Here is a 27,437-nt window from a genome sequence, read left to right on the forward strand (position 1 = left end):
ATTGCACACAATATTCCAACAATGGCCTAACCAATGTCCTGTACAGCCGCAACATGACCTCCCAACTCCTGTATTCAACACTCTGACCAATAAAGGAAAGCATACCAAATGCTGCCTTCACTATACTATCTACCTGCAACTCCACTTTCAAGGAGCGATGAACCTGCACTCCAAGGTCTCTTTGTTCAGCAACACTTCCTAGGACCTTACCATCAAGTGTATAAGACCTGCTAAGATTTGCTTTCCCAAAATGCAGCACCTCGCATTTATCGGAATTAAACTCCAAATGCCACTTCACAGTACATTGGCCCATCTGGTCAAGATCCTGTTGTAATCTGAGGTAACCCTCTTCGCTGTCCACTACACCTCCAATTTTGGTGTCATCTGCAAACTTACTAACAGTACCTCTTAAGCTTGCATCCAAATCATTTTTGTAAATGACAAAAAGTAGAGGGCCCAGCACCGATCCTTGTGGCACTCCACTGGTCACAGGCCTCCAGTCTGAAAAATAACCCTCCACCACCACCCTCTGTCGTCTACCTTTGAGCCAGTTCTGTATCCAAATGGCTAGTTCTCCCTGTATTCCATGAGATCTAACCTTGCTAACCAGTCTCCCATGGGGAACCTTGTCGAATGCCTTACTGAAGTCCATATAGATCCCATCTACTGCTTTGCCCTCATCAATCTTCTTCGTTACTTCTTCAAAAAACTCAATCAAGTTTGTGAGACATGATTTCCCATGCACAAAGCCATGTTGACTATCCCGAATCAGTCCTTGCCTTTCCAAATACATAAGAAAACGTCAGGGAATGATAAAACCAGTACCCTTAATGCCTATTCCAGCATTTGAAGAATCTTTTACATGAGTTTTAACTGAGTAAGAATCAATATTTGTTGACCATAATAGATGCGTCTACTAGATTTCTGGAGGCCATTCCATTACACAATATCACAGCTAAAAGGATTGTAGAAGTGTTACTCAATTTTTTTTAACTAGATATGAACTAGCCACAGGGATACAGTCAGCTCAAGGTTCAAATTTACATCAAAATTGATACATTAGATGCATCCTTAATTGCAAAAAGTACAATTAGAATTCCTTTATCCTAATACTCTGGATAATCTTGACTATTAGCCTTCAATATGGTCTTTAAGTTTGATGCCACCATTCTAATGCCCCTTGTGATTGTGGATGGTGTGCAGTTGATTTAAATTGTTTTATTCTTAAACTATCTATAATTTGCTTGAATACTTTTGATGTAAATTTGAACCCTGAGCCGACTGTATCCCTGTGGCTAGTTCATATCTAGTTTAAAAAAAAATTGAGTAACACTTCTACAATCCTTTTAGCTGTGATATTGTGTAATGGAATGGCCTCCAGAAAATTAGTAGACACATCTATTATGGTCAACAAATATTGATTCTTACTCAATTAAAACTCATGTAAAAGGTTCTTCACATGCTGGAATAGGTATTAAGGGGTTTTATCCCTCCCTGAAGTTTTCTTATTATTTGACATGTCTGACATATCCAGCAAAATTCAACTACATTTCTACATAGACCAGGCCAATAAAGCTGTTTTTGTACCTTGGCTTGAGCTTTCCTGTCTCCCAAATTACTTCAATTGGTACTGTGCTACCTTCAACACCTCCATTCTGTAACCCATAGGTGATACAACTTGATGAACTTCTGCCCATTTTTCATTTGCCTGAATATGTAATGGTCTCCATTTCCTAATCAAGACTTCATGTTTAAGACCAGAGATACACTTTGATTCGTCTGTGCTTGCTTTTTGATACAACTGCTTCACTTGTTCATCTTTTTGTTGTACTTCAACTAACCTCTCTGAACTAAACATATCCACTTTGTCCCCGAATTGTTCTTGTTTTCTTGCAACCATTTGATCAAACTCTGTTTCTGACAATTGAACTTAAACTTCCTTATCTTATTCTTTGATTTTTCTTCCTGTTTCAATCTGTGGCTTTGTGACTTTGTACCACAGAATCAAGAAAAATCCCAGGATATTCTCTCTGTAACATCTCGGTCACCTTATTTTCCACTGGCTTTTCAACCACAGTAGGCATCACTCCCACCTGTGATCTAGCTATATCATTCCCAAAGATAAACTGATTCTCTGGTACAAAGAATTTTTCTAATATTCCAACTACCATTTCACCAGACTCTGCAATCTCATTTTATACAATGGAATACTACTCTTCTCACCATGAATTTCACCATGAATTGCCTTTTCTGGCAATACTCCTTGCAAAGTAGATGTCTCCTTATCACTCACCATCAAAGATTAATTTGCTTCTGTATCTCAAAGTTTTAACTGCTTTACCTATTCCTACTAGTACACGAGTAAATCTCACCCATACAGATGAATTCTTTGAAAAAAATCTGGTACCTTTTATTAACCAACCCCTTGACCGGGTCATACATTCCTTGCAGCTATTTAGCTTTCACTGTCATCTCCTTTACCACTTTAAAAAACCCGATTAGCTTATTTTGTTTTATCACATCCATTTTCCCAGTGCTTTTCGTAAAACACCAACCTGCAATTTCATGTGTCCTACTTTATTAGAGTGAAAACAACTGAGACTTTTTTATTTCTCTTCCTCACCACCAGTGGTTTCCTTTTTAATCAGTGGTAAACTATCTGTACTATCTTCAATGAAATCGCCTTTTCCCTTTTCTACCTGAGGATATGTCTTTTCCCCAATTTCTATAAATCACTGTTTGAAATTGATGTCGGAAGCCAAATTTTGATTTACGAACTAACTCATAACCATCTGCCATTTCAGTTGCTAATCTTGCAGTTTTAAGACTCGGCTCTTCCACATGAATTTGCACTATTTCAGGAAGTGAATTTTTTAACCCATCCAAAATAACAGTCTATCTAACAGCGTCATATGTTTGACCTATTTTCAGTGCCCCTATCGACCTATCAAAGTTACTTTGTTTGATCCTTTCAAACTCTATACATGTTTGATCAGGTTCTCTCCTTAGATTCCTAAAATATTCTTTCTAGGCTTCTGCCATTAGTTCATTTGCATTTGAGATGGCTTTTTTCATCTCATCATACTTCCCAGATACCTCCTTTAATAGTAATGCAAACACCCTACCAATTTTGTTTGAATCAAAATACCCATGTGACTAATGGCCAATTTATTCATTCAGCCCCTTGCTGAAGTGAAATAAAAAAGGCTTCTATGACCTTCTCGTCAAACTTTGGTAATGCTTGGACATATTTGAACACATTTCCAACAGGCTTTTGGCTATGATTCATTTGCTCTTCATCACTGTCTGTATCACTACTTTAACTGGAATCTGACCTTGTCTAGTATTACCATCAATTGGGATTATAACATTCAGTTGTAGACAGCTGAAATTGCATGCTTCCGGGATTTAGTGTGAGGCAACAAATGCAAGCCCTGATTTTGAAGTTCAAGAATCCCAAGAATGAATTATATTGTATGCTTAATCCTCCCACTGCATATGTTGTCAATCTGCTGAGAGTATGTCTTTTGTGGGTTGCAGAATGGATAGCTCCGTTATAAATTTGTTTTGTCGATGAGCCTTTTGGGGATATACAATATTGATGGTCATAAAAGTTTCTGTTTATCTTAAACTTTGATATATGAGGTTCACAAAATGAAAGGGCTGGTCATTTTGGTTTGTTGGCTGTGCATTTCATTGATATATCTGTGGATGACAATGTCAGTGTTATATCACCTTGTTGGTCACTTACATCTTGTTCCAGGGTCTGCTTTGGCTTTTGAGGCCAGGTTTTCTGCATGTGCTTGCCTAATGTCCTTTGGTGTTATATATTTTGCAGGCATAAAACAATATCAGAGAACTTCCAGGAAAGAGTCAATGCATCAGGCTTTTTCTTGCCCGAAAAATCTTTCCTTTAGGCTTTGATTTATGGAGGAGAGACAATTGCTAACTTGGTTAGCCTCTCTACACTTTCTTATTTGTTGTAGTTCAGTGAAGTTGTCACTTGCTGCCTAATCCATCAGCATATGCTTGCCTTCCATTTCCTATCATAGATCTATAGCTTTTCATATTTACTTTATTTTTCCCAGTTGTGGCCTCTTTCAGAAGTCTTGCTGATTGTGGATCGGTTTCTTTTGCACCAAATAAAGAGTGATAACAACACACTAGCTTTGGCACAATTCAATGAAACAAAATAATTGAAGCTATTGACTACTGCACACAGATAAGCTTCTCTCAGTTAGAAAATCACTTTTTAATGCTTAAAAGGCTGTTTTTCTTTTATTCCCAAATAAGAGGCTAAGATAGATCATCCATTCAGCACTTCCGACAGAATATAGTTCTAACTGTTTCAATTTTGTTTTTTGATGTCCTGGGCTTCTCCCATCAAGGATAGAGGTATTTCATGCAGCCTGCTCCTCCAGTTAATTGTTTAATCATTCACCACCATTCATGACTGAATGTAGGAACGCTGCAGAGCTTAGATTTGATCTGTTGGTTGTGGGAATGCTTAACTTTGTCTATCACATACTGTTCAACCTGTTTGACCTGTGTTGTAGCATCATGAAATTGAAGTCTTATTTTGAGACTATCTAATTCTGCTCTTGGCATTCCCTCCTGCATGCTATCGTGAACCAGGTTTGATCCCCTGGCTTGACAGTAATGATAGAGTGAAGGATATTATAAGTTTTGAGATTACAGATAGTGGTCAATGTTCTGCTGCTATTGATAGCCCATAGTACCTTGTGGATGGTTATGTATGAGTTGCTAGATCTGTTCAATTTCTGTCTTAATTAGTCTGGTAGTAGTGACACATAGCATAATGGCGAGTATTCTCAATTTGAAGTCAGGATTTCATCTCACAAGGATTGGCTGGTGGTCCTTATTACCAATGTAAAGGACCAATCCATCTGCAACCAATCACCCAGGTAGATTAATAAGGATAAAGTCTAGTAGGTTTTTCCCTCTTGTTGAGTTCCCTTTCCACCTCCTGTGTATGCAGTCTAGCATCTCAGTTTGTTTTAGGACTCAGCCACCTCAGACAATAATGATACCAAGCCATTCTTGGTGATGGACATTAAAACCTGTTAACATATACCCTTACATCAATGCAAGTTGAACAATTTCCTTAAATTTCAATAGTGGCACATATTTCAATTGCAAGAGGAAAATCATTTAATACTCTCATAGGTGGAAGGTAGCATTACTGCTGTAAATCACATGGTAATCATAGCCAATCTGCATCTTGCGATGGGATCTTAGTCCCACAGATAAATCAGATTGTGAATCATTCACATCACAGCAATGAACACATTTCAACCAAGTTTCTTTAGTTATTTCACTTTAGTTTCATGGGATTAAATGGAGTTGTAAGAATTCAAATGCAAAATATTTATTCAAATAGCAGTAATCCCATTTTCAAACATTAATTTATTAATCTTTCTTACTCTGAATCACTCTCTGGCTCTTTCTGTTCTTGGTCACTGTCTTGGGCTGACAAACTGTTTTGGTTGTCTTCCTCAAAGGATGACTCCAGAGATCTGTAAGGACAACAAGTACAGTAACAAGAATTAAGAATTGCCAACTGGTGTGGATTTCTGGCAGCATTAGGTCCTTAGGAATAAAACATATATCCCTGGTGATGAGGACTCATAAACACGGTAAATTCTTTCGGAAACAAGTAAACTCACATATCTTAAAAATGCACTGAGCGGAAAAAGTAACAACTGCAGTTTGGTTGAGCGTCCTTTGGTTTGGGCTGATGTATGAGTAGGCTTTTCAATCCAGGGCTCCCAGGGAATAAAATATTCAGAGAATATAATTCAGGAAAACATATACCTGATAATTCTACAGCCCTTTGGATTTGCCGGATCATGGATAGCCCATCATTACATCAGTAATAATATGGAGACTTTGGAATAAAACTTATCATTTTCTCAATGCTGCTAAGCCATGAGGGGACTCATTAGTTAACTACTTAGGTGGGCTTAGATCTCACCTCTTCTATGAAAAGAAATACTTCAGTACCACTGTATTTATACAGATGAGAGTAAATCAAGTCTTATATTTTGATATTCAGAATTCAGAGTGCAGAGCCAATCTACACAGGAATCTTTTTGCACAGGCAATGAATACAGTCAATTTACACCATAGGTTGAATACTTCTTCGAAACACTTCGAAGCATCTGACCCTGAATTACTGTCCATTACCTTTCTATCTGCAGATATGTGAGCTTTTCCTTATTGCCTTTGCCATCTGTCTGCAATGTGCTTCTTTCCTGCTGCCAATTCCGTAGATCAATGAAAATAGTTTTTGGTTCAGAAGCTCTTTTCATTGTCAATTTTTCTCCCATCCATTTGGTACGTGTATTTGCTTCAGGACTGAAAGCATAATATGAGGACATAGGAAAAGTTAATGAGTCGACTACATAACAAAATGTTACAATGTGAGCTAACAAATGTACTCTTGTGCAGATCTGAGATTGTGGCTGAGAATTTCCTTGACGTTGTTCCTATCGTACTATCATGAGTGTAACAAGATCAGCTAGCTGGTCATCATGGAATGAGTTCTCTGATAAGAGCTGTTAATTCATTCCAATCAGGGACCCTGGGCTGACAGATAAAAAGAGGAGTGTTAGAGACTCTGGGACGCCAAAAGCTGACTCTGAAGTGACAGTATTAAGGTCAAGAGCTGTTCATGTATAAATAAAGGATGACTTGTTGATGGGAAGTTTTTTCAATGGTGTGAAGGTAAAGCATGTTCTGGAAGAAACTCACTTGCAACAGTCATCTTTGAGTTGGGGTAAGCATTTCTTATATCATGCCTTTGTTACATAACTCATTTGACCCATCTAGCGAGGACTGAGCCCAGTTTGTGGAAAGAATGTGTCATTTTTTTGTGAGAGAGCGAGAGGGAGAACAAGTGAAAGTGCCAACAAGGACAAAAATTACTGCTAGCAGCTTTCCCATATCCATGGGAACAGCTGGATAAACCTTGGACTCGGTGGTACGTTGACTATACAGGTCATTTCATGGGCTCAGTGTTCTCAGTCATTGTAGATGTCCACTCAAAGTGGTTGGTCATGCATTTGGCAAACACAGGGATGACAACAGAAAAACTGCACTTTTCTTTTTCAATACACGGAATCATAGAATTGTTGGTCACAGATAACGAGCCATTGTTTACCTGCAAGGAAATTGGGTATTTCCTAAAGTTGAATGGGATTTGACATAAGGAACAGTTCCATACCATTCATCCATGAATGGCCTGGCAAGAAAGAGCAGTCCAAATTTTTAAGGTTGGCTTGCAGAAACAGCCTTGACAATTGGACTATCCCATATGCAACTACAGGGATAGCACTAGCAGAGCTGCTAATAGGTAGAAGACTTAGCATGGTCTTAAGTCTGATCTTTCCGGACCTGAGGGAGAGGGTGAAATGGCATCAGGAATCCGAATGCCAGTCATAAGACTCCGCCAAGTGAGGGCAACAGGTTGGTATGGGATGAAGTTTGATGTAAGAATCACAGTAATGGCCCAGCATGGCTAAGAGGCACAGTAGCTATGAGGTCGGGATTGATGATGTATAAAGTTTGAGTAGGTCCAATGGTTCTGAACAAGAATGTGGACCATATGAAAGCTGTGAATTTGCAAATGGTGCAGGAGCAAAATGTGCCCTGCCCCACGGAACAGTGAGAAAGGCTGCCGGAACCCATGTGTTTATTCTCTCCATCGAATGTTGATGAGTCCTTAGAATCAGAGATGTATATGATGGACGTAGCTGCCTTAAAAGCTTTGCCACTGGAAGAAGAGAGTGAAATACTTCCGAAACGCTCCTGGTGCAAGAGGTGAGCTCCTGTGTGTTACACGCCGCCCATATTGTATGCCAAGTTGGAGGAGCCTGACTTGGTGCTGAAAGGCCCCAAAGGGTCTCCAGCCTATGTTCATGGACTCAGAGAAAGAGGGATGTAATGATTGTAATGAGGTCAGCCAGCCTAACATCATAGAATATAATTTCCCTGATTGGATCAGGTTAACAACCCCAATCGGGGAGCCCTGGCTGACAGATAAGAAGAGGAGTGTCAGAGAAAAAAGGAGGAATGTCAGAATCTGGGTCTCTGATAGCTGATTCTGAAGAGGTAGTACTAAAGTCAAGGACAGTTCATGAGTAAATGGTGGGTGACTTGATGACAGAATTTAACTTCTGTGAAGTTATTTCACTTACCATTATAGCTTTGACAGAATTTAATTTCCAGAATACATCTGGTATTTCAGACAATTATTAAGTGCTCCATAAATGCAATCAGTCTCTTGGACATCATGAGTTTTAAAGATCCCATGACAATATTCAAAAAGAAAGCATATTATCTCAATTTGTGGCCAATTTTCCTCCCTCAATCAACACCACCCAAAATAACAAATTAATTTGGTATTCTTCTCATTTGCTATTTGTGAGAGCTTGCTATGTGCAGCTTGAAGTCCACTTGTCAACAATTGCTCTGAATATTAAAACAAGTCGATAATAAGGCACATACTGTGTTGTTTTTTAGTTAAATATCTGAAACAAGATCTACATCATGTTCTTAGGCATGAACTTCATTCATTTTTTAATGTTAGATTATCCAACATTCTAATGACTGTGAAGTAATTTCATTTTTGATATCTATTATGTTTTTAAACGAAAAGCATTTTTACTGAAATCATTGTTTAAAAAAAATTTAAAAATATTAATCACTAGCTTGACATATATACCTTAGGAATTGTTTAAGGTTATTAGCTCTGTCTCCATCAAGTTTGTTCTGTGTCGCACTGTTGGACTGGTGCTCTCCATTACATATTGGTGTTTGGTTATTCAATGAGATAACTCCACCTGATTGCTTGATAGACAATGAGGTGAGCTGTTCCATAAGGTTCTGCTCATTCTTAATGTGAGAAGGTACTGCATTGTAAAGTGAGGATACACAGTGAAATCCACTCTTACACTTATGCAGATCTACATTTCTTTAGGCACAACATAAAATCACATATGCAAAACTAATTAATGTGTAGCTTTGTGACACAGTGTGCGGTTTTCCATAGCTTTGAGCTGAATGTCACATTATATTGTTTGCAGTAGCTAAGTTTGTGCAGTTACCCAGGAAATTCCATCTATTAGAACTTCTGCAATGCATGCAGCAAAGTCACAGCTTATGTTAATTAATAAAAAATTAATCAGGCATGCAATTTCAACAAGAGGAAAGTCAACAATACCCTATCTAGATTAGATTAGATTACTTACAGTGTGGAAACAGGCCCTTCGGCCCAACAAATCCACACCGACCCGCCGAAGCGTATACCACCCAGACCCATACTCCTACACTTACCGCTTCACCTAACACTACGGACAATTTAGCATGTTCAATTCACCTAACCTGCACATTTTTGGATTGTGGGAGGAAACTGGAGCACCCGGAGGAAACCCACGCAGATATGGGGAGAATGTGCAAACTCCACACAGAGAGTCGCCTGAGGCGGGAATTGAACCCGGGTCTCTGGCGCTGTGAGGCAGCAGTGCTAACCACTGTGCCACCGTGCCGCCCACATATATATCGGGTGAAGTTACAGGTAGTGGAAAAGGAGCATTTGTCTGTACCTGACTGTTTCTGGGACTATAGGCACTTGCTTAGCTCTTAAGTAAAGTCATTTCAGTTTTCACTTTAATCAGCATTTGCGTCAGAAAATCAATTTCATCTGTCTACCGTTTTCTTTCCAAAAATATACTTTATTTCATAAAATTTATGCATTACATGACTAAAATTCACATTGCTCAAGGTGGAAACCATATCAGTTTCTTCTAACACTGCCTTTACTCCCTACAAGTACAATTATATTTAATATTAGCAATATTTATTACTTGTCAAAAATACAATCTGAGTTGTATATATCCTGTTTCAGCCCCTCACTGCGCCAAACACTATTGCCCAAAGGTTTCAGAGTGAGGTCTTTCTTTATTGCAATTTTGTGACAGCTGCACTAGGTTTTTTTATGTCCCTCAGTATGTTGTCCTGGACATTGCTGGCACATTCCAACCAGTTGTGGACAACTCCCGGCACTGGAATACCAACAGATCTCAGGCAGACCAAAGAGTGTCTTTCACTAAGTTGATGGTCTTTCAGTCATAAACTGTCAAGCTGAATTAGACATATTTTTTATCTACAAGTGAGTCAAGAGCTAGGGGAGGCAGACAGGTAGTGAAATTAAGGTCACAATCAGATAACCAGGACATGAATGAATACAGAGCAGGCACAGTAGGCTGAACAGTCTACTCCTATATATTATGATCATCAGATGGCAAAGTAGGATGTTCTACCGATCTCGTGTCAAACTTAAAAATCACACAACATCAGGTTGTAGTCAAACAAGTTTATTTGAAAGTACTGTACAAGCTTTCAGAGTGCTGCTCCTTTGTCAGGTAACTAGAGGGGCAGGATCACAGGAAACAGAATTTATAGTAAAAGATCAAAGTGTCATATGATGCAATGTATTGAACAAACCAAAATTGCTGTTAAATCTTTAATCACTAAGAATGGGGATGCAGGCTTTGATTGATTAATATGTAAATCCTAGAACTTCTTTCAAGTCACAGTTCTGAGACAACTTAAGGTTTTATCAGTATATAAAGAAAAGGTGATATCTCAGCTCAGAGGTGTGAGGTTAGAGTCTGTCTGTATCCCAAACTGGAGTCAGACTGGTTCTATTTCTAAAGTATGAATTTATAAAATGTCACATGGACTGACAGCCTGTAAGATCTCCTCAGGAGACAGACACGGGATACGACCAATAGGGTACCCTTTGTCATCTGGTACTTCCTGGGAGCAGAGAAACTATGCCATGTTCCTCGCAGCTTGCAACACATTATCGATGAGGATGAGCACCTCACCAAGATCTTCTGTGCGCCTCCACTCCTTGATTTTAAACAACCACCAAATCTTAAACAGACCATTGTTCACAGCAAACACCCAGCCTTCAGGACAACATTGACCACAACACTGTACAACCCTGTCGTGACAACCACTACAAGACGTGTCAGAATGTGGACATGGATACTACCATTACACATGGGGACACCATCCACCATGTGGCCGGCAGGTAGTCATGTGACTTGGCCAACGTTGTCCATCTAATACACTGCAGTCAAGGATGCCACAATGCATGGTGTATTGGCAAAACCAAACAGACGCTACGACAATGGATGAATGGACACCACGTAACAATCGCCAGACAGAAATGTTCTCTCCCAGTGGGGGAACACTTCAGCAGTCAAGGCCATTCAGCCTCAGATCTTCGGGTGACCATCTTCCAAGGCAGACTTTGGGTTGTACAACAACCTAGAGTTGCCAAGTTTGGTATCCATGATGACAGCTTCAACCCGGATCTTGGGTCCATGCCACACTACAGGAGACCCCACTGCACACACACTCATACACAAGTGCACATACACACTCACACAGACTCTCTCTCATACACCCATACACACACAGACACTCACACTCATGCACACACCCTCTCAAAGGCATATACGCCGTCACACATCTTATAAATTCCTACTTTGGAAATAGAACCAGGCTGACTCAAGACACTCAGACTCTAACCTCACACCGGCGAAAGTGAGGACTGCAGATGCTGGAGATGAGAGTTAAGATTAGAGCAGGTCGGGCAAGATCCGAGAAGCAGGAAAATCGACATTTCAGGCAGGAGGCCTTCATCAGGAATGAGACTGAAAGCCTCTATGGTGGAGAGATAAATGGGAGAGGGTGAGGCTGAGTAGGAGGTAGCTGGGAGTGTAATAGGTGGAGGGAGGAAGGGGTAAAGGTGATAGGTCGGAGAGGAGGGTGGGGCGGATAGGTGGGAAGGAAGATTGACAGGTGGGACAGGTCATGAGGATGGTTCTGAGCTGGAAGCTTGGAACTGGTGTAAGGTGGGGGGAGGGAAAATGAGGAAACTGGTGAAGTCCATGTTGATTGCCCTGGGGTTGAAGGGTTCCAAGGCGGAAGATGAGGCATTCTCCCTCCAGCCATCGGGTGGTGAGGGAGTGGCGGTGGAAGAGGCCCCGGACCTGCATGTCCTTGGCAGAGTAGGAGGGAGTTGAAATGTTTGGCCAAGGATGGTGGGGTTTATTGGTGTGGGTGCTACAGAGACATTTCCTGAAGTGCTTTGCGAGAAGACGTCCAGTCTCCAATGTAAAGGAGACCGCATTGGGAGCAATGGATGCAATAAATGACATTTGTGGAAGCGCAGGTGAAACTTTGATGGATGTGGAAGGCTCCTTTGGGACCTTGGATGGAGGTGAGGGGGGGAGCTGTGGGCGCAGGTTTTTCAATTCCTGCGGTGGCAGGGGAAGGTGCCAGGAGGGAAGGGTGGGTTGTTTGGGGGGGGGGGGGAAGAGGGCATGGACCCGACAGGTAGTCGCGGAGGGAATTGTCTTTGCGGAAAACAGATAGAGGTGGGGAGGGGAATATATCGCTGGTGGTGGGGTCCATTTGTAGGTGGTGGAAACGTCGGTGGATGATGCGGTTTATGTGGAGGTTGGTCGGGTGGAAGATGAGGACCAAGGGGGTCCTTTTTGCGGCTGGAGGAGTGGAGTTTGAGGATGGTGGTGCGGGATGTGGATGAGATGCGTTGGAGGGCATCTTCAACCACATGGGAGGGGAAATTATGGTCTTTAAAGAAGGAGGTGTGTTCTGTGGTGAAACTGGTCCTCCTGTGAGCATATATGGCGGAGGTGGAGGAGCTCGGAATATGGGATAGCATTTTTGCAGGAGATAGGGTGGGAGGAGGTGTAATCCAGTAGCTGTGGGAGTCGGTGGGTTTGTAAAAAATGTTGGTGTTGAGTCGGTTGTCGTTGATGGAGATGGAGAGGTTTAGGAAGGGGAGGGAGGTATCAGAGAAGGTGGGGAGTGGTGCTGGTGTAACTATGGAAGATGGAACCTCGCATCGCCCGATTCTACCTCCTTCCCCAGATGCACAATCCTAACCACCCCAGCCGACCCATTGTCTCAGCCTGCTCCTGCCCCACTGAACTCACCTCCACCTATCTCGATATTGTCCTATCCCCCCCAAGTCCAGGAACTCCCCACATATGTTCAGGACACCACCCACACCCTCCACCTCCTCCAAGACTTCCGTTTCCCCAGCCCCCAATGCCTCATCTTTATCATGGACATCCAGTCCCTCTACACTTCCATCCGCCATGACCAGGCCCTCCAAGCCCTCCATTTCTTCCTCTCCAGACATCCCCACCAGTACCCTTCCACTGACACACTCATTCGTTTGGCTGAACTGGATCTCACCCTCAACAATTTCTCTTTGGAATCCTACCACTTCCTCCAGATGAAAGGGGTAGCCACTGGCACCCGCATGGGCCCCAGCTATGCCTGTCTCTTTGTCGGCTACATAGAACAGTCCATCTTCCTTAGTTACACCAGCACTATTCCGCACCTTTTCCTCCGCTACATTGATGACTGCATCGGCACCACCTCATGCTCCCACGGGGAGGTTGAGCAGTTCATCAATTTCACCAACACATTCCACCCCAACCTTAAATTCGCATGGACCATCTCTGATACCTCCCACCCCTTCCTGGACCTCTCAATCAATGACGACTGACTCAACACTGACATTTTTTACATACCCCAGCTACCTGGATTACACCTACTCCCATCCTATCCCCTGCGAAAATGCTATCCTGTATTGCCAATTCCTCCACTTCCGCTGTATCTGCTTGCAGGAGGACCAGTTCCACCACAGAACACACCAGATGGCCTCCTTTAAAGATCATAATTTCCCCTCCCACGTGGTGGAAGATGCCCTCCAACGCATCTCATCCACGTCCCACACGACCGCCCTCAAACCCCATCCATCCAACCGCAACAAGGACAGAACCCCCCTGGTCCTCATCTTCCACCCCACCAACCTCTGCACAAACTGCATCATCTGCCGACATTTCTGCCACCTACAAATGGACTCCACCACCAGCGATATATTTCCCTCTCCACCCCTATCCACTTTCCGCAAAGATCATTCCCTCCGCGACTACCTGGTCAGGTTCACACCCCGCGACTACCTGGTCAGGTCCACACCCCCCAACAACCCACCCTCCCCTCCTGGCATCTTCCCCTGCCACCGCAGGAATTGCAAAACCTGCGCCCACATCTCTCCCCTCACCTCCATCCAAGGCCCCAAAGGAGCCTTCCACATCCATCAAAGTTTCACCTGCGCTTCCATTGCTCCCGATGCGGTCTCCTTTACACTGGGGAGAGTGGACGCCTTCTCGAAAAGCCCTTCAGGGAACATCTCCGTGAAACCTGCACCAATCAACCCAACCGTCCTGTGGCTGAACATTTCAACTCCCCCTCCCACTCTGCCGAGGACATGCAGGTCCTGGGCCTCCTCCACCGCCACTCCCTCACCACCTGATGCTTGGAGGAAGAATGTCCCATCTTCTGCCTCGGAACCCATCAACCCCAGGGCATTAATGTGGACTTAACCAGTTTCCTCATTTCCCCTTCCCCCACCTTACCCCAATTCCAAACTTCCAGCTCAGCACCATCCTCATGACCTGTCCCCCCTGTCAGTCTTCCTTCTCACCTATCTGGTCTATCCTCCTCTCTGACCTATCACTTTACTCTTTCGTCCATCCACCTGTTGCACTCCCAGCTACCTTCTCCCCACCCTCACCCCCTCCCATTTATCTCCCCACCCCTGAGGCTTCCAGTCTCATTCCTGATGAAGGACTCCTGCCCGAAACATCTATTTTCCTGCTCCTCGGATGCTGCCTGACCTGCTGTGCATCACTCTAATCTTGACTCTAACCTCGTACCTCTGAGCTGAGATGCCACCTTTTTCTAATTTACTGATAAAACATTTTTAAGTTCTCTCAGGATTGTGACTTGGAAGAAGTTCTGGGATTCATATATTAGTCAATCCCCATTCTAAGTGATTAGAGACTTAACAGCAATCCAGGTTTGTTCAATACATCACATCAGTTGTATGACACTTTGATCTTTTACTATAAATTCTGTGTTCTATTATCCTGCCCCACTAGTTACCTGACGAAGCGTTACCTGATGAAGGAGCAGTGCTCCGAAAGCTTGTACTTTCTAATAAACCTGTTGGACTAAAACCTAGTGTTTTTTTTTTTAACTGTCCAGGACAGTCCAACACTGGCTTCCCTACATCATAGATAATGTCAAGCCTCGATTGTTGTTGGAGCTCGACTTATCTAAATGAGTAGAGAATATTCCACCACACTCCTGACTTACAGAGGACTCATAGGGTTTGTGGAGGACTTTGGGGAGTCAGGAGTTGATTTATTGTACAGAGAATTCCCAAATTCTTGGAGCCATTGTATTTATATGATAGATGCAGTCAAGTTTCTGATTAATGTTGTCCTATAATTCTAGTCCCTCCTATAAAGGAAAACATCTTCTCAGCATCCAACCCATCAAGTCCCTTTGGGAACATATGTTTATTGACAAGATCATCTTTTATTTCTATAGAATCTAATGGGCATAGACCGAACCGATCGAACATTTCTGCAACAGGTGACCCTTTCATCCCAGAAATCAGTCAAATGAACATTCTCTGAACTCCTTCATATTAAATATATCCTTTTCCTAAGTAAAGAAACTAGAACTATACATAGTATTCCATATAGCCCGCTACAACTCTAGTAATACTTCCTCTTTTTTGTACTTCATTCCCTTTACAGTAAATGACAACGTTCCATTTCCCATCCTAATTACTTGTTACACCTGCATATTGAATTTTGTATCAGGACACTAGGATCCTAATTTCTCTCCCTGTAAAGTGTTTTTTTATTCTTCATGCCAAAGTGGACAAGTTTAAATTTTCCCAGAATTTATCACTTTTTTTTGCCTGTTCACTAAACTTATCTATAATTCTTTGCAAGTTTCTTATGACTTCTTCAAAACCTATTCTCTTAACCAGCTTGTGACATCAGCAAACTTAGCAACCACACATTCAGTCCCTACCTTCACTGAAATAGATGATAAATATTCAAAGCTCTAGCCCTGGGACTCTGTTGGTTATAGTTTACCGATGTGAAAATTACCCATTTATCTCTATCCTCTGCATCCTGTTAATCAATAAATCCCCCAGCCATGCTAGGACATAATCCCCTACATTATGGTGCCTAATTTTGAGTAGTAACCTTTGAAATTCAATTACACTACATCTACAGGTGCCACTTTATTCATATTCTCTTGTCCTCCCATAAAGAAACACTATAAATTTGTCAGATGAGCTTTTCCTTTCACAAACATAATGCAATCAGGAAAAGGCAACAAGATTATTTTAAGTGTTCTGCTTTAACCTCCTTAACAGATTCTATCATTTTCCCTGGAGGCAAACTGGCCTGCAGTTCCCTGTTTTGTCTGCCTTCTTTCTTAAAGAGAACATCTACTATTTTTCAATATAAAGGGATCTTTCTGGAATTTATGGGAAGTTTGGTAATTACAAACACTGCATGTACTATTTCAGCACGTACTTCTTTTAAGATCCTTGGATACAGGACTTGTCAGCCTTTAGTTCGAACAATTTTTTTTCAGTCATACTTCCTTGGCAATTCTAATTGTTTTATGTTCCTCCCATCTTTTCATCTTTGACTTACAAGTTCGATACTGAAGACAAACACAAAATGTCTGTTCAATACTTTACCATTTCCTTATTTCCCAATAATAATTCTCCAGACTCTCTCTTTCTAAAGCATCAATGCTGCACTCTTTTTAAAATACTTGTGGAAACTTTTACCATATTTTCATATTTCTAGGTAGGTTTCTCTCATTCTCTAATTTCTCCTATTTTCTCATATTATTTTAAATCACTTTTTATTGGTTATTAAATTTGGTACAACTTCTGACCTACTAATCTTTGCAGAATTATATACTTTGTCTTTCAATTTGATACTACCTTTGACTTTTTTAGTTAGCCACAAATGGTGCATCCCTCACCGAGAGTATTTCTTTCCTGCAATGCATCTTCGCTGACCGTTGTGAAAAATCTCCTGAAATGTCTGCCACTGCATCTCTACTGTTCTACCTTTTAACCTAAGTTCTTTTTAAGATTAAAGTACTAAACTTAGGCCCACATTTTTAACTTTGTAACTGAACGCAAAATTCAGTCATATTATGGTCACTGCTACCTATAGGTTCCTTTATATGAGGTCATAAGTTAACCTTTTCTTATTGTTCATTATCAGATCTAGAATTTGCAAACCCTGACCTCACCTACAGCTGATGATTTATATATTTTGTGTTTCTGCCTTGCTTTGATTATAGTTAGCCTTTATTGCCTTGTCCTTTACTTTACCACATAAACACCCTCATGAGCTCCCTCTTCCCCTTTTGTTTAAAATTCCCTCAACTGTCCTAGATATACAATTTATCAGAATACTGTTCCGGGGACCAGGTAGTAAGGGTGCACTGACAAGCTTACTCACTATGTCAGTATCTGCTAGACAGTGTCCCATCAAAGTTTTAGGATATCCCTTTTCAGGCTGTGAGGAGCATTATTTTCTCCAACACTCTTGGCAAGTTGCTTTTCTATTATTGCTGTATTTTGACAACCTTACTCGCAGTTTCAGGCTGACTCTTCTCACACAATGGTTAATATGTAAACAATTTAGAGCTTTGAATGGAAGACGCTAGATTTTTATCAAGATCCAAATGGTCTAGGTTCCTGCTTTAGGCAGAATGATGGAGTCCCCCTAAATTCTTGTTTACAGATGAAAAAGGTCTATGGAGAATCTGATTCCACATTCCCTCGAACATTCTATCCTGATGAGCATAACTTAGATTATCTTCCTGCATGGTTATAGGAGGATTTTAAAGGCCAACAAAGGCAATGGAAAAAGAGCAAATATTAATAGATCACAAATTTGTGAATGTGATCACTACTTACCTGAAGCAGGCCACATTCCATTCATGATGTCTTCAAAATCACTGCTGCTCTTTCCCACCTGTTGCAGAGTCTTTAAGAGCCCATCAAGGTCAATTTGCTCTACACACTATAAACAAGTTCAATAAAAGTCAGAGATCAGTTTGCCAGTTTACACTAAATATAATTAGATTTAAAATTAAAAGTATCAGTTTAGAGAGTATAATTCAAGGGCAGCTTTCAGAGGCAGAGGACACACATTAGGGAGCCTCAGTCTTTGATCCTAATATTGGTTGGAGCAAAGATGGCACTTCAGACATTACCAAATATTAATGGTGAATGTGTAAGAAAATAGATGCTTCTCCCTGTTAATTCATACTTGACCTGCACATTAAAAATCACAATTATCATAATCCCTTTCCTGTCTAGTCACAATCTTAACCAGAGGTGAAAAGACAGTGAGTACTTTTTATCAACTCAGTTATGGTCAGTATTCTAGTCCTATGTAACACTGGCCTCTTCTGCAACACCTTAAGGAAGCAGTTTCACAAACAGAAAACAGAAACATATATTACAGCTCACCTCTAAAGACAGTATAGGTGGTCTGTGGCCATGCCGTACAGTGCGTGTTGATTTCCTTCTCTTTAGCCCTTCCTTTGGAATTTGTGTAGTTTCTTGGTCTTGACTGGAATTTACTAAATGCCTTTCTGTGACTATTGTCTTGTTCAAGACCAATTCTGGAGTTTTTTGGGAGATATTTTGCATGAGGTCATTTTCAGTTGTCAATTCTGAAAGTCCGCCTGTTGCTTTGGTGGAGATACAGCGGTAATCTAAATTCCTGTCTCCACTGCCTTGACATCTTAGGATTTCCCGTTCCTTATTGTCAATAGCTTTGGGTATTATGGATGACTGTGGTTCTCCCCCACCACTATTTCTTAGATCTGCAAGATACTTATTTTTACTAGGCCTGGATTCTGCTTCTAAGCCCAGTGAATTCTCACTCTCACCAGTGATAGGAGTTGCTGGTTGCCCCAGCATTATGTTTTCAATATTGTTGCATTTATTAGTTGTGGTAGACTTTTCTAAATGCCTTGAATTTTCACCCTGAAAGTCCTGCTCAGATGCTCTTCCTTTATAATCTTGTGCCCAAGCCTCACGTGGCCATCTTGCAGATTCCAGCATTTCCTGTGGACATTCAGAAGTCATTGACGTTGTCACCAAGATGGAAATTTAATGTTAATTAAGTTAAAACTTCAAGGGATAATGTAAGTAAAAAAATTAAAAACAAATGAACAGATGAGAAGCTTCACTAGTTATGAATATTGGCCAGAGCAGAAGAACTATAGAATGATCACAATTCTTCTTCCTATATTGGTTTATCAGGCTCTATGTCAGTACAAATCTTGCATTTCTGTTCTACATAAAATATAGTGAGAGTCAGATGTTTCTTTATTCAGAAGATTTAGCAATTCCACGTCCATCCTAGTTTGCACCTGACAAAACGACACATACCTGATTTTACTTAAGCCTGAAAAATACATAACACCAAATGTGGGAGAGGGAGTCACATCACTGAATTGCTTTACAAACTAGCTTGACCAACAGTTCATGCACAGTGATGCCTGACAGATGGGGGGATGCATTCATTTCAATTACTACAGTAGCTATAATAAGTTAAGACTGTTTCACTGCCTCAAACAACAAGATGTACAATGTTTTCTTCTAATCACTTGTGGGGCATGGGCATCGCTGGCTAGCCAGCATTTATTGCCTGTCCCTAGTTGCACTTGGTTTAACATGAGGCCTGAAGCACTTGTACTTCAAATCAGTGCAGTGTTGGGTGAACTAAAGTTCATGTGATAGAATCATAGAGTCATATCTCAGATGGAATCAGCAGAATCGGCTAGAGCTCTGTCAGCAAAGAAAAGCATAAACTAGATTCTAATGTATAGCAAAATGGACCACAGGCAGCAGGATACAGAGAATAATGACAAAATGGGATACTTGTTGAACAGTTGGATTTTACCTCAAGGACAGGATCATCAAGTGACAAGTCCCCCAGATCGTCGGGCACGTGTGAAATTAGGCCCATAGTACCACGCTGGAAAATAGCAACTTCACCATCTTCTGAACCAGACTGTGCAAAGAAAATGCAGAATATGAGGGCTTGGATCTTTAGTAAGAATAAAGAATGAAAGGTGTTAGGTTGATGAGAAAGGTATTTTATACTGATATTCGTAGGGAGATTGGGGGTTCACATCTGAAGAACCATAATGGCACAATGGTTAAAGTGAAGAATACTCTACTGTCAGGGTCTAATATGAGGCTTACCATGATCAAACAGCTTTGCCATGCTCCCTATCTAATCCAACTCATGAAATGTAATCAAAATAGCACAGATTGTCAACCCTCAAAACACAGAATCAGCTGCAAGTGCAATAAGAAGTTGGGGAAGTCAATCATTTTGCCAGTTGCTTCTAGATGATGATTAAGGAGAATGATTATTGAAGATAAAGGGATGGGGTTATAATATTCTACATAATATGATCATTCTCACAAATAGGGATGCATAGAACAATGCATATGTGCACTGTGACAGCCCACTGTTTAATCAGGCTTATGACTGTTTTGTGAATCATCCAGGTGGTGACGTTGTTCTTGGGAATTAACATGAATTGTGCAATTGGAATCAACACTCGTTTTACATTGGCCTGATACTTTTCTATTTCAGAGATGGACGTCTGCTACTCATCCCATATTTTGTTTCTTGCAGTCTATTCCATCACTTTTCTAAACTGTTTCCATAGAAGGCCAAAATGATGACCACATGATGCTTGCTGCTTTTGTCATTTGGCTAAATGATAAAGTACAGATTTGAGATGGCCCAGGGAATCTCTTGTGAAATCAACCTGTAAGCCTCTCTTGGTTCGTCCCGGAGGTCGTACTTTTGGTAGTCTGAAATAAAAAAAATCTCTTACAGACAGTTTAGTTTAATTTTAGTCATCCCCTTTATTTACTAATAGCATCACTGTTACAACATAACACTGACACCTATAAGCCAGGCTAACTGGATTCTAATAACCCAGGAGAGTAGGACATCAGCTTTTCAAGAGCCCGGGCAGGCTACTCTGCTGAACTATCACAAATAGGCTATCTTTATATAAAATGTTTTACAAAAGCTGTACTGTCACAAATAGGCTTTTTTTTTCAAAAGCTTACAAAAGCTCTGCTTGTTCTGAACTAGACAGATAACAGTAAAGGACAATAATTCAGGAGAGAAGTTAATTGATACAGAGTTTCGTTTCAAGGTCAGAATCAAACGCTGTTTTTAATTTCACAGAGGAACAGCCGTGAATGCTATCACTCATTGTCCAGTTTATACAGATTCACTGATGTTAAGGCAAATGTTCTTAATTGCCTTACCTTCCTTGCCTGTCTATTTTCTAGTGTGCAGCAAATGTGTTCTATAATTCAACATTACATTTTAGACTAAATGTTTAAGGACAAGTTTTAAGACTATAGCCTTTCTCATAAGTGGAAGTACCAGAGATGAAATTATTCACTCAGCAATAAGCTACCTCAGACTCCATTCAGAACAGATTAAGAAATTGAGGAAATGCTTCCAGTTGTTCCATCACCTGCTAGTAATCGATACCTCACAATCAGGGAATTCACAACCATATTTAGCTATGGGATTCCAAAGCTGGGACTTACTGATGAAAGGTCTGAATCAATGGAAGGAAGTTCATCCTTAACATGTGCAAATATCCTATCCCAGTAAGATTTCAGACCATCACGACCAACCATTGTGCTGTCATATGTTCTCTGAAGTTCATTGTTTCCTTCATCAATCTCTGCTGGTTTGTGATTATTATTTGAACTCATTTTTATTCAGGAGCATACTTCCTCATGCAGTAAAGAATCTGAAAACAAACAATTAAAGGCCAGGGTCAGGAACAACACAGCGTTTCATAATTTCTGTCCCTGTCAAACACCCCTCTACTTCTCTTTCTCCAGGGAACTCATTAGTATGCCACCACACCCAATCCTATTTTCCTTAGAGGCATTTGCTTACCCCCACACCCTATCCCATCTAGCTTAGGGGCATATGTTTGTAACCTCCCATTTGGAGGGCATGCTTGCCCCTCCCCAAGCCCTCCACCCTCAGGAATATTAATTTGCCTCTCCCACACCCCCTCTACTGGCAGCATGTGTATGACAACACCCACCATACCTCATTCCCTACTTGGGGCATGTGTTCATCCTCAATCCCACCCCCTCCAGTCATCCAGGACATGTATTCGCCATCTAGTTTTCTTGGGATATGTCCTGACTGCATATCGTTATTGCCCCACCCCAGGTTACTGTATTTGCTTGTCCTTCTTATCCTTTCTCCACGCAGATGTGTTGCCCAAACCCCAGCTGTAGGTCATGTGTTTGCCCTCCTCCAGGCAACATCTGTTTGCCATCGCACATAGGTATATCCAAGAGGTATATCCTTGCACCCCAACACATCCTTTCCTCCAGAGGTTTGTGCCTATCCTTGCCCCATATCATCCTTTCTTTAAATATAGGGACAGGATTAGAGACATTTCCCCACCTTTCTCCTGGGTAATGTGTTTGCCCCACAGGCCACATTTCACTCAGGAACACGTGTTTGCTGCCTTATGGATACCAATTTATTCCATACCTTACCCGATTTCATCCTGAGGCTCATACTTACAACCCCATTCAACCTTCCTCTGGGGGTTTAACCAGCCCCCGATTGCCCTTTCTTTCCCAGGAGCATGTGTTTGTTTCCTCCTTCATCCAAACCCTCCTTGCTCAGGGGACATAGATTTGCCCTTAACCAATCACCCTTCCTTAAGGACATGTTTCCGCTCCATCCATCCTTCTCTCGGAGGCATCTAATTACTACTCTTACCCATCCGCCGGTATACATTTACCTCCCACATCTATTTCATCGAAACTGTTTTCCACCTCTCAGTAACGGTCACACGGTTTAAAAAGCCCCAGGCACAAACTGCGCCCCCCGCCTTCCACCGAAGATACTGTTGCCCATGGTTACGAGACGCCAATCAGGCACGGTTGTAACAAGAAGTAGCGAGTAATGCCAAGATGATTCCCGCCCTATTGTAGCGATCAGGTCCTCCAAACACAGCGCCACTCTCGTGGAGGACTCTTTATTCATTGCGGACTTTCTGAAGACTACTCTTTGCAGTGAATATATGGTTGCTTGATTGTTTCACATGTAGTGTACTTACCGTGGAAGCTGTTGGCACATGGAGCAGCTGTGAGATTGATGTAGCACTCCACAAAATGTGCACCCCCTCCCTTTCTAAAGGCTATAAACATGAATAGACAAAGTGATCATCCCTGAACTGCAAACTAATCCATGTTTGAGCTGGGTTTCTGTCCTGATGCAGAAAATGTCCTCAATGCAGATTGTTGGTGCTTCCAGATCATGCTGCATTGACTAATAGAAGTACCAGGATGGTCGACATGGGCTGTCAGATTTTACATCAATGTCCATGGAGGAGAAGTGAGTGCTGCTGGTCCCCTGAGCTGCAGTTGGTTACAGGGACATGGAAGTGAATCACAGCAAGTTAGTGACCCAAAATTTATCTGGTGACTTAATGAACATCATAGAGTCATAGAGATTTACAGCATGGAAACAGACCCTTCGGATCCAACCCGTCCATGCCGAACAGATATCCCAACCCAATCTAGTCCCACCTACCAGCACCCGGCCCATATCCCTCCAAACCCTTGCTATTCATATGCCCATCCACATGCCTTTTAAATGTTGCAATTGTACCAGCCTCCACCACTTCCTCTGGCACCCCACTCCATACACATAATACCCTCTGAGTGAAAAAGTTGCCCCTTAAGTCCCTTTTATTTCTTTCCCCTCTCACTCTAAGCCTATGCCCTCTAGTTCTGTACTCTCCCACCCCAGGGAAAAGGCATTGTCTATTTATCCTATCACTGCCCCTCATAATTTTGTAAACCTCTATAAGATCACCCCTCAGCCTCCGACGTTCCAGGGAAAATAGCCCCAGCCTGGTCAGCCTTTCCCCATAGCAGCGTCATTAAAACTGATTAACTGGTCTATTATCTCACTTTGTGAAATCCTTCAGTGCACAGATTGCCTGCTGATTTTCCCTACCTTGACTATATTTTACTTCACCAGTTGAAAGTAATTTAACTGTATTAAACTCAGTGGCAGTGTTAAATTTTTCAAGAGATGTGCATTTAATAGCTATCACAGGCTGCACACAAAGGCACCTGGAGTTCACATGACTATGGCAAACCAACTGGTATGTGAAGTTACCCAATATGATCAGTGAAAATTATCATGTATTAACAGAACTGTGTGTTACCTCTAGTCAGTTCCAGTTCTGTCAGTTTTTGAGAGAGATTTTGTTTGCAATGCTTGTACAATGGTACATATGTGCATTGACATTGACTGTTTGGTAGCTGCTTGTCCCGGTGTGTCACTCCCATGCCAAGTGCTGTGGCTACGGTAATTGTTGTTACTGATCCATTTCCATTGCTGAGGAATGGTGGTCAGCTGCCTGCAGTGAATGCACAGCTTCTCTAGCTGTACATAAATGTCTGCAGTTGTATTTTTTCTTGCTTGCTGTTTCATTCAGTAGCTGTCTCTCTTACAAGACTGAAAAATCACTATTTTTCAGTTTAAAACCTCTTGCTGTGCTTTTGTAAAACAGTAACTGGCATTTTTTAGCTCTTGGAAAAGAATTAGGGTCACCATTTGGCTGTACCTTCCTGGCTGCCACAGCCTGCATGCAAAAGCACTTACAGCAGATGTAGAGGTTAAAAGACTACGACAAGTCAGCCAGTACGCCAAGTACTAATACATTTTTCAAAGCAGTTATATAATGTATTTTTACAAAAACAAATATTTTGTAGAGAAATATTTCTTGAAAAAAAGTACTTCTCAATACTTCCTGGCTTGTAAAGCATTTCAGAATTTCTTCTGTTCTGAACGAATCAGGAGGAACATTGTTCTAGTCCCATAGCCCCATGGGTCACAACATAAAATAGAAATATTTTTCCCAGGCTTTAAAATGGACAATTAAATGACTTTTCTTTATCATATTTTTAAACAAAAAGATCTATAAATCAGATTGCTTAATAAACACATTTTCAGGTTTAAGAAAATATAACAAATTCAATAAAGATGCAATAATTGGTTAATGTACACCATCAGTAGTAGAGAAATATAAATGTTTCTCCCTCTGAATATCTCCATAACATGCTTGCTTCAGGAAAAAGAGAAAAGTATCTGCAGACATTGGCTTTCTGGAAAAATAAGGAAGAAAAATATTTTTGCAAGAGTTATTCATAAAGGCCAAAGGATAAAGCAAAAGATGTTCGAAATTGTGCTGTTCTGATTTTCTGGCACATGTGGTCACGTCACTATTCATGTCTCTGAAGTCTTGTAGACAGTTTGCTCAAGGAATAAAATCTTCTGATGTTACTTCAGTCATTATTTCAAAAGAACAAATAGATTCCACCTTGCACTCAACAAGTGAAATTTCTTTTCAAAAATGAGAGAGATGAGCTGGACAACTTTTTTTTAAGCAAGCTTCCTTCTGCCTCAGATTGTTCTTACCAGCCTTCCCCCCCAACTGAACAAAAAGCAGCCAGTCTGTTTTCAAAATATCCCCAGTAGTCATCTACAGCAAAGCAAGTAGATACCATTAGTAATGTGATGTGCATTAAATGCTGTGAAAAGAAAATCTCCAAAATTCAGAACGTACTTTCAATGACCTCTTTTAAATATATTTCCACAAAACTTGAAATAAATATATTTTTAAACAATCTTTCAAAACTTAAGTACTTCAAATAATATTAAATTTAAAGCACTCCATAATACAAAGTAACAACATAAAATGCTGGAAATACTCCACAGATCAGGCCGCATCTCTGGCAAGAACCAATTGTTTTTCTCCACAGGAGCATAGGAGGTTGGGAGGTGACCTGATAGAAGTTAATAAAATAATGATGAGTTTAGATATACCTAATGATAGTTGTCTTTTCCCTAGGATGGCATATTTCAAAACTAAGGAGCACATTTTTAGGGTGAGAGGAGAGATTGAAAAAAATACACAAGGGGCAACTTTTATTTTTACACAGAGGGTGGTTCATGTGTGGAATAAGCTTTCAGATGAAGTAGTGGATGCCGGTACAATTACAACATTTATAAGACGTTTGGATAAGTACATGAATAAGAAAGGTTTGGAGGGATATTAGCCGGGAACAGGCAGATAGGACTAGTTTAGTTTGGGATTGGTTGGATCAAAGGGTCTTTTTCCATGCTGTATGACTTGATGACTTCAGCATCTTCTGTCTGAGATTTCCAGCATGCAAAATAATTTGCTTTTGTATTGGAATTTGATTTAAAAAAAAATCAAAGAAATATGAAACCATGCAAACTTAGCAATAGCAAAGTTTTCTAGTACAAAGATAAACCTTCACGTCACTTTACTCTTCTGGTACAGTGGTATTGTCCCCATTTCTGGCAGGTTCAAGTATCACCTGCTCCAGAGATGCGTATTTAGATTGATGAGAAAGATACATAAAATTAACAGCGACAACTAGGGAAGACCTCCATGAGAGGGGCATTATGCTTGGCGAAGCAGAGCTCTTTACTGCAGTGAAGACCCATCTTGCCTTCACCTGCCTCTCATCGTCTATGTTGCCTCCTGAGTATGTGATTGGCTGGTGTATATCACATGTTACTGTAGCCGGAAGAGAAGCAGCACCGAGAAGGTAAAGTGGCCATTTTCTGTCCAGCGGCAATACTTCTACTTTTTTAAATAAAAAGGTACTGATCATTGCAGGGAGTGGGGAAGTGACGGGATCGTTTCTTGCGGATGGAAGCAAAGATTGTAAAAGAAATAACTTCGCGCCGTTGACAGGAGTCCTGGGCACTCTAACCTCGAGCAGCAGGGGTCACGACACGGCTAGGGCGCAGTAACCCATAGCAACAGGGGTGACAGTAACCTATAGCAACTAATGTTACTAATACACTGATGGGACAACTGGAAAGTTCTAAAACTCCTTAAATTATTTGATTACTTAAAATACAATTTTAGTAGATTACTGATTCTTCACCGATGCATGATATTCTCATCCTCAGACTCACGATATCACTCATTCTTTGACGTCCTCATAGAGCCATACAACATAGAAACAGACTCTGCTGCCCAACCAGTTCATGCCGAACATAATCCCAAACTAAACTGGTCCCACCTGCCTGCTCCTGACGCATATCCATCCAAACCTTTCCTATTCATGTATCTAGCTGAAAATGTGTTGCTGGAAAAGCGCAGCAGGTCAGGCAGCATCCAGGGAACAGGAGAATCGACGTTTCGGGCATAAGCCCTTCTTCAGGAATGAGGAAAGTTTGTCCAGCAGGCTAAGATAAAAGGTAGGGAGGAGGGACTTGGGGGAGGGGCGTCAGAAATGCGATAGGTGG

The 27,437-nt window shown here is 41.2% G+C and overlaps 2 protein-coding genes across 10 annotated transcripts in view; one reads left to right on the forward strand and one right to left on the reverse strand.

The window, feature by feature from the left end:
• The window catches only part of LOC122560658 (dynein axonemal assembly factor 8), a 102,053-nt gene extending 74,792 nt beyond the window's left edge, over nucleotides 1–27,261 (reverse strand). For 5 of the 8 annotated variants that reach the window (XM_043711543.1, XM_043711540.1, XM_043711542.1 and 2 more), the window contains exons 1-8: nucleotides 22,876–22,971; nucleotides 21,644–21,852; nucleotides 19,956–20,066; nucleotides 18,512–19,114; nucleotides 17,954–18,059; nucleotides 8,747–8,933; nucleotides 6,208–6,378; nucleotides 5,445–5,537 (exon numbers count right to left, since the gene is read on the reverse strand). In XM_043711543.1, coding sequence (XP_043567478.1) covers nucleotides 5,445–5,537; nucleotides 6,208–6,378; nucleotides 8,747–8,933; nucleotides 17,954–18,059; nucleotides 18,512–19,114; nucleotides 19,956–20,066; nucleotides 21,644–21,814 — 1,442 coding nt within the window. In that variant the 5' untranslated portion in view covers nucleotides 21,815–21,852; nucleotides 22,876–22,971. Of the gene's footprint in view, nucleotides 1–5,444; nucleotides 5,538–6,207; nucleotides 6,379–8,746; nucleotides 8,934–17,953; nucleotides 18,060–18,511; nucleotides 19,115–19,955; nucleotides 20,067–21,643; nucleotides 21,853–22,652; nucleotides 22,690–22,875; nucleotides 22,972–23,193; nucleotides 23,639–27,242 lie in introns of those variants that run through there. The other 3 variants (XM_043711538.1, XM_043711537.1, XM_043711539.1) reach the window with 3 other exon arrangements.
• The window catches only part of LOC122560659 (ankyrin repeat and SAM domain-containing protein 3-like), a 14,485-nt gene continuing 13,470 nt past the window's right edge, over nucleotides 26,423–27,437 (forward strand). Inside the window, exon 1 of one of the 2 annotated variants that reach the window (XM_043711546.1) lies at nucleotides 26,423–26,783. The gene's annotated coding sequence lies outside the window, so the exon portion shown is untranslated. The remainder of the gene's footprint in view (nucleotides 26,784–27,437) is intronic. The other variant, XM_043711544.1, reaches the window with a different exon arrangement.

The sequence above is a fragment of the Chiloscyllium plagiosum genome, chromosome 21 (assembly GCF_004010195.1).
Source record: "Chiloscyllium plagiosum isolate BGI_BamShark_2017 chromosome 21, ASM401019v2, whole genome shotgun sequence".
Classification (NCBI taxonomy): domain Eukaryota; kingdom Metazoa; phylum Chordata; class Chondrichthyes; order Orectolobiformes; family Hemiscylliidae; genus Chiloscyllium; species Chiloscyllium plagiosum.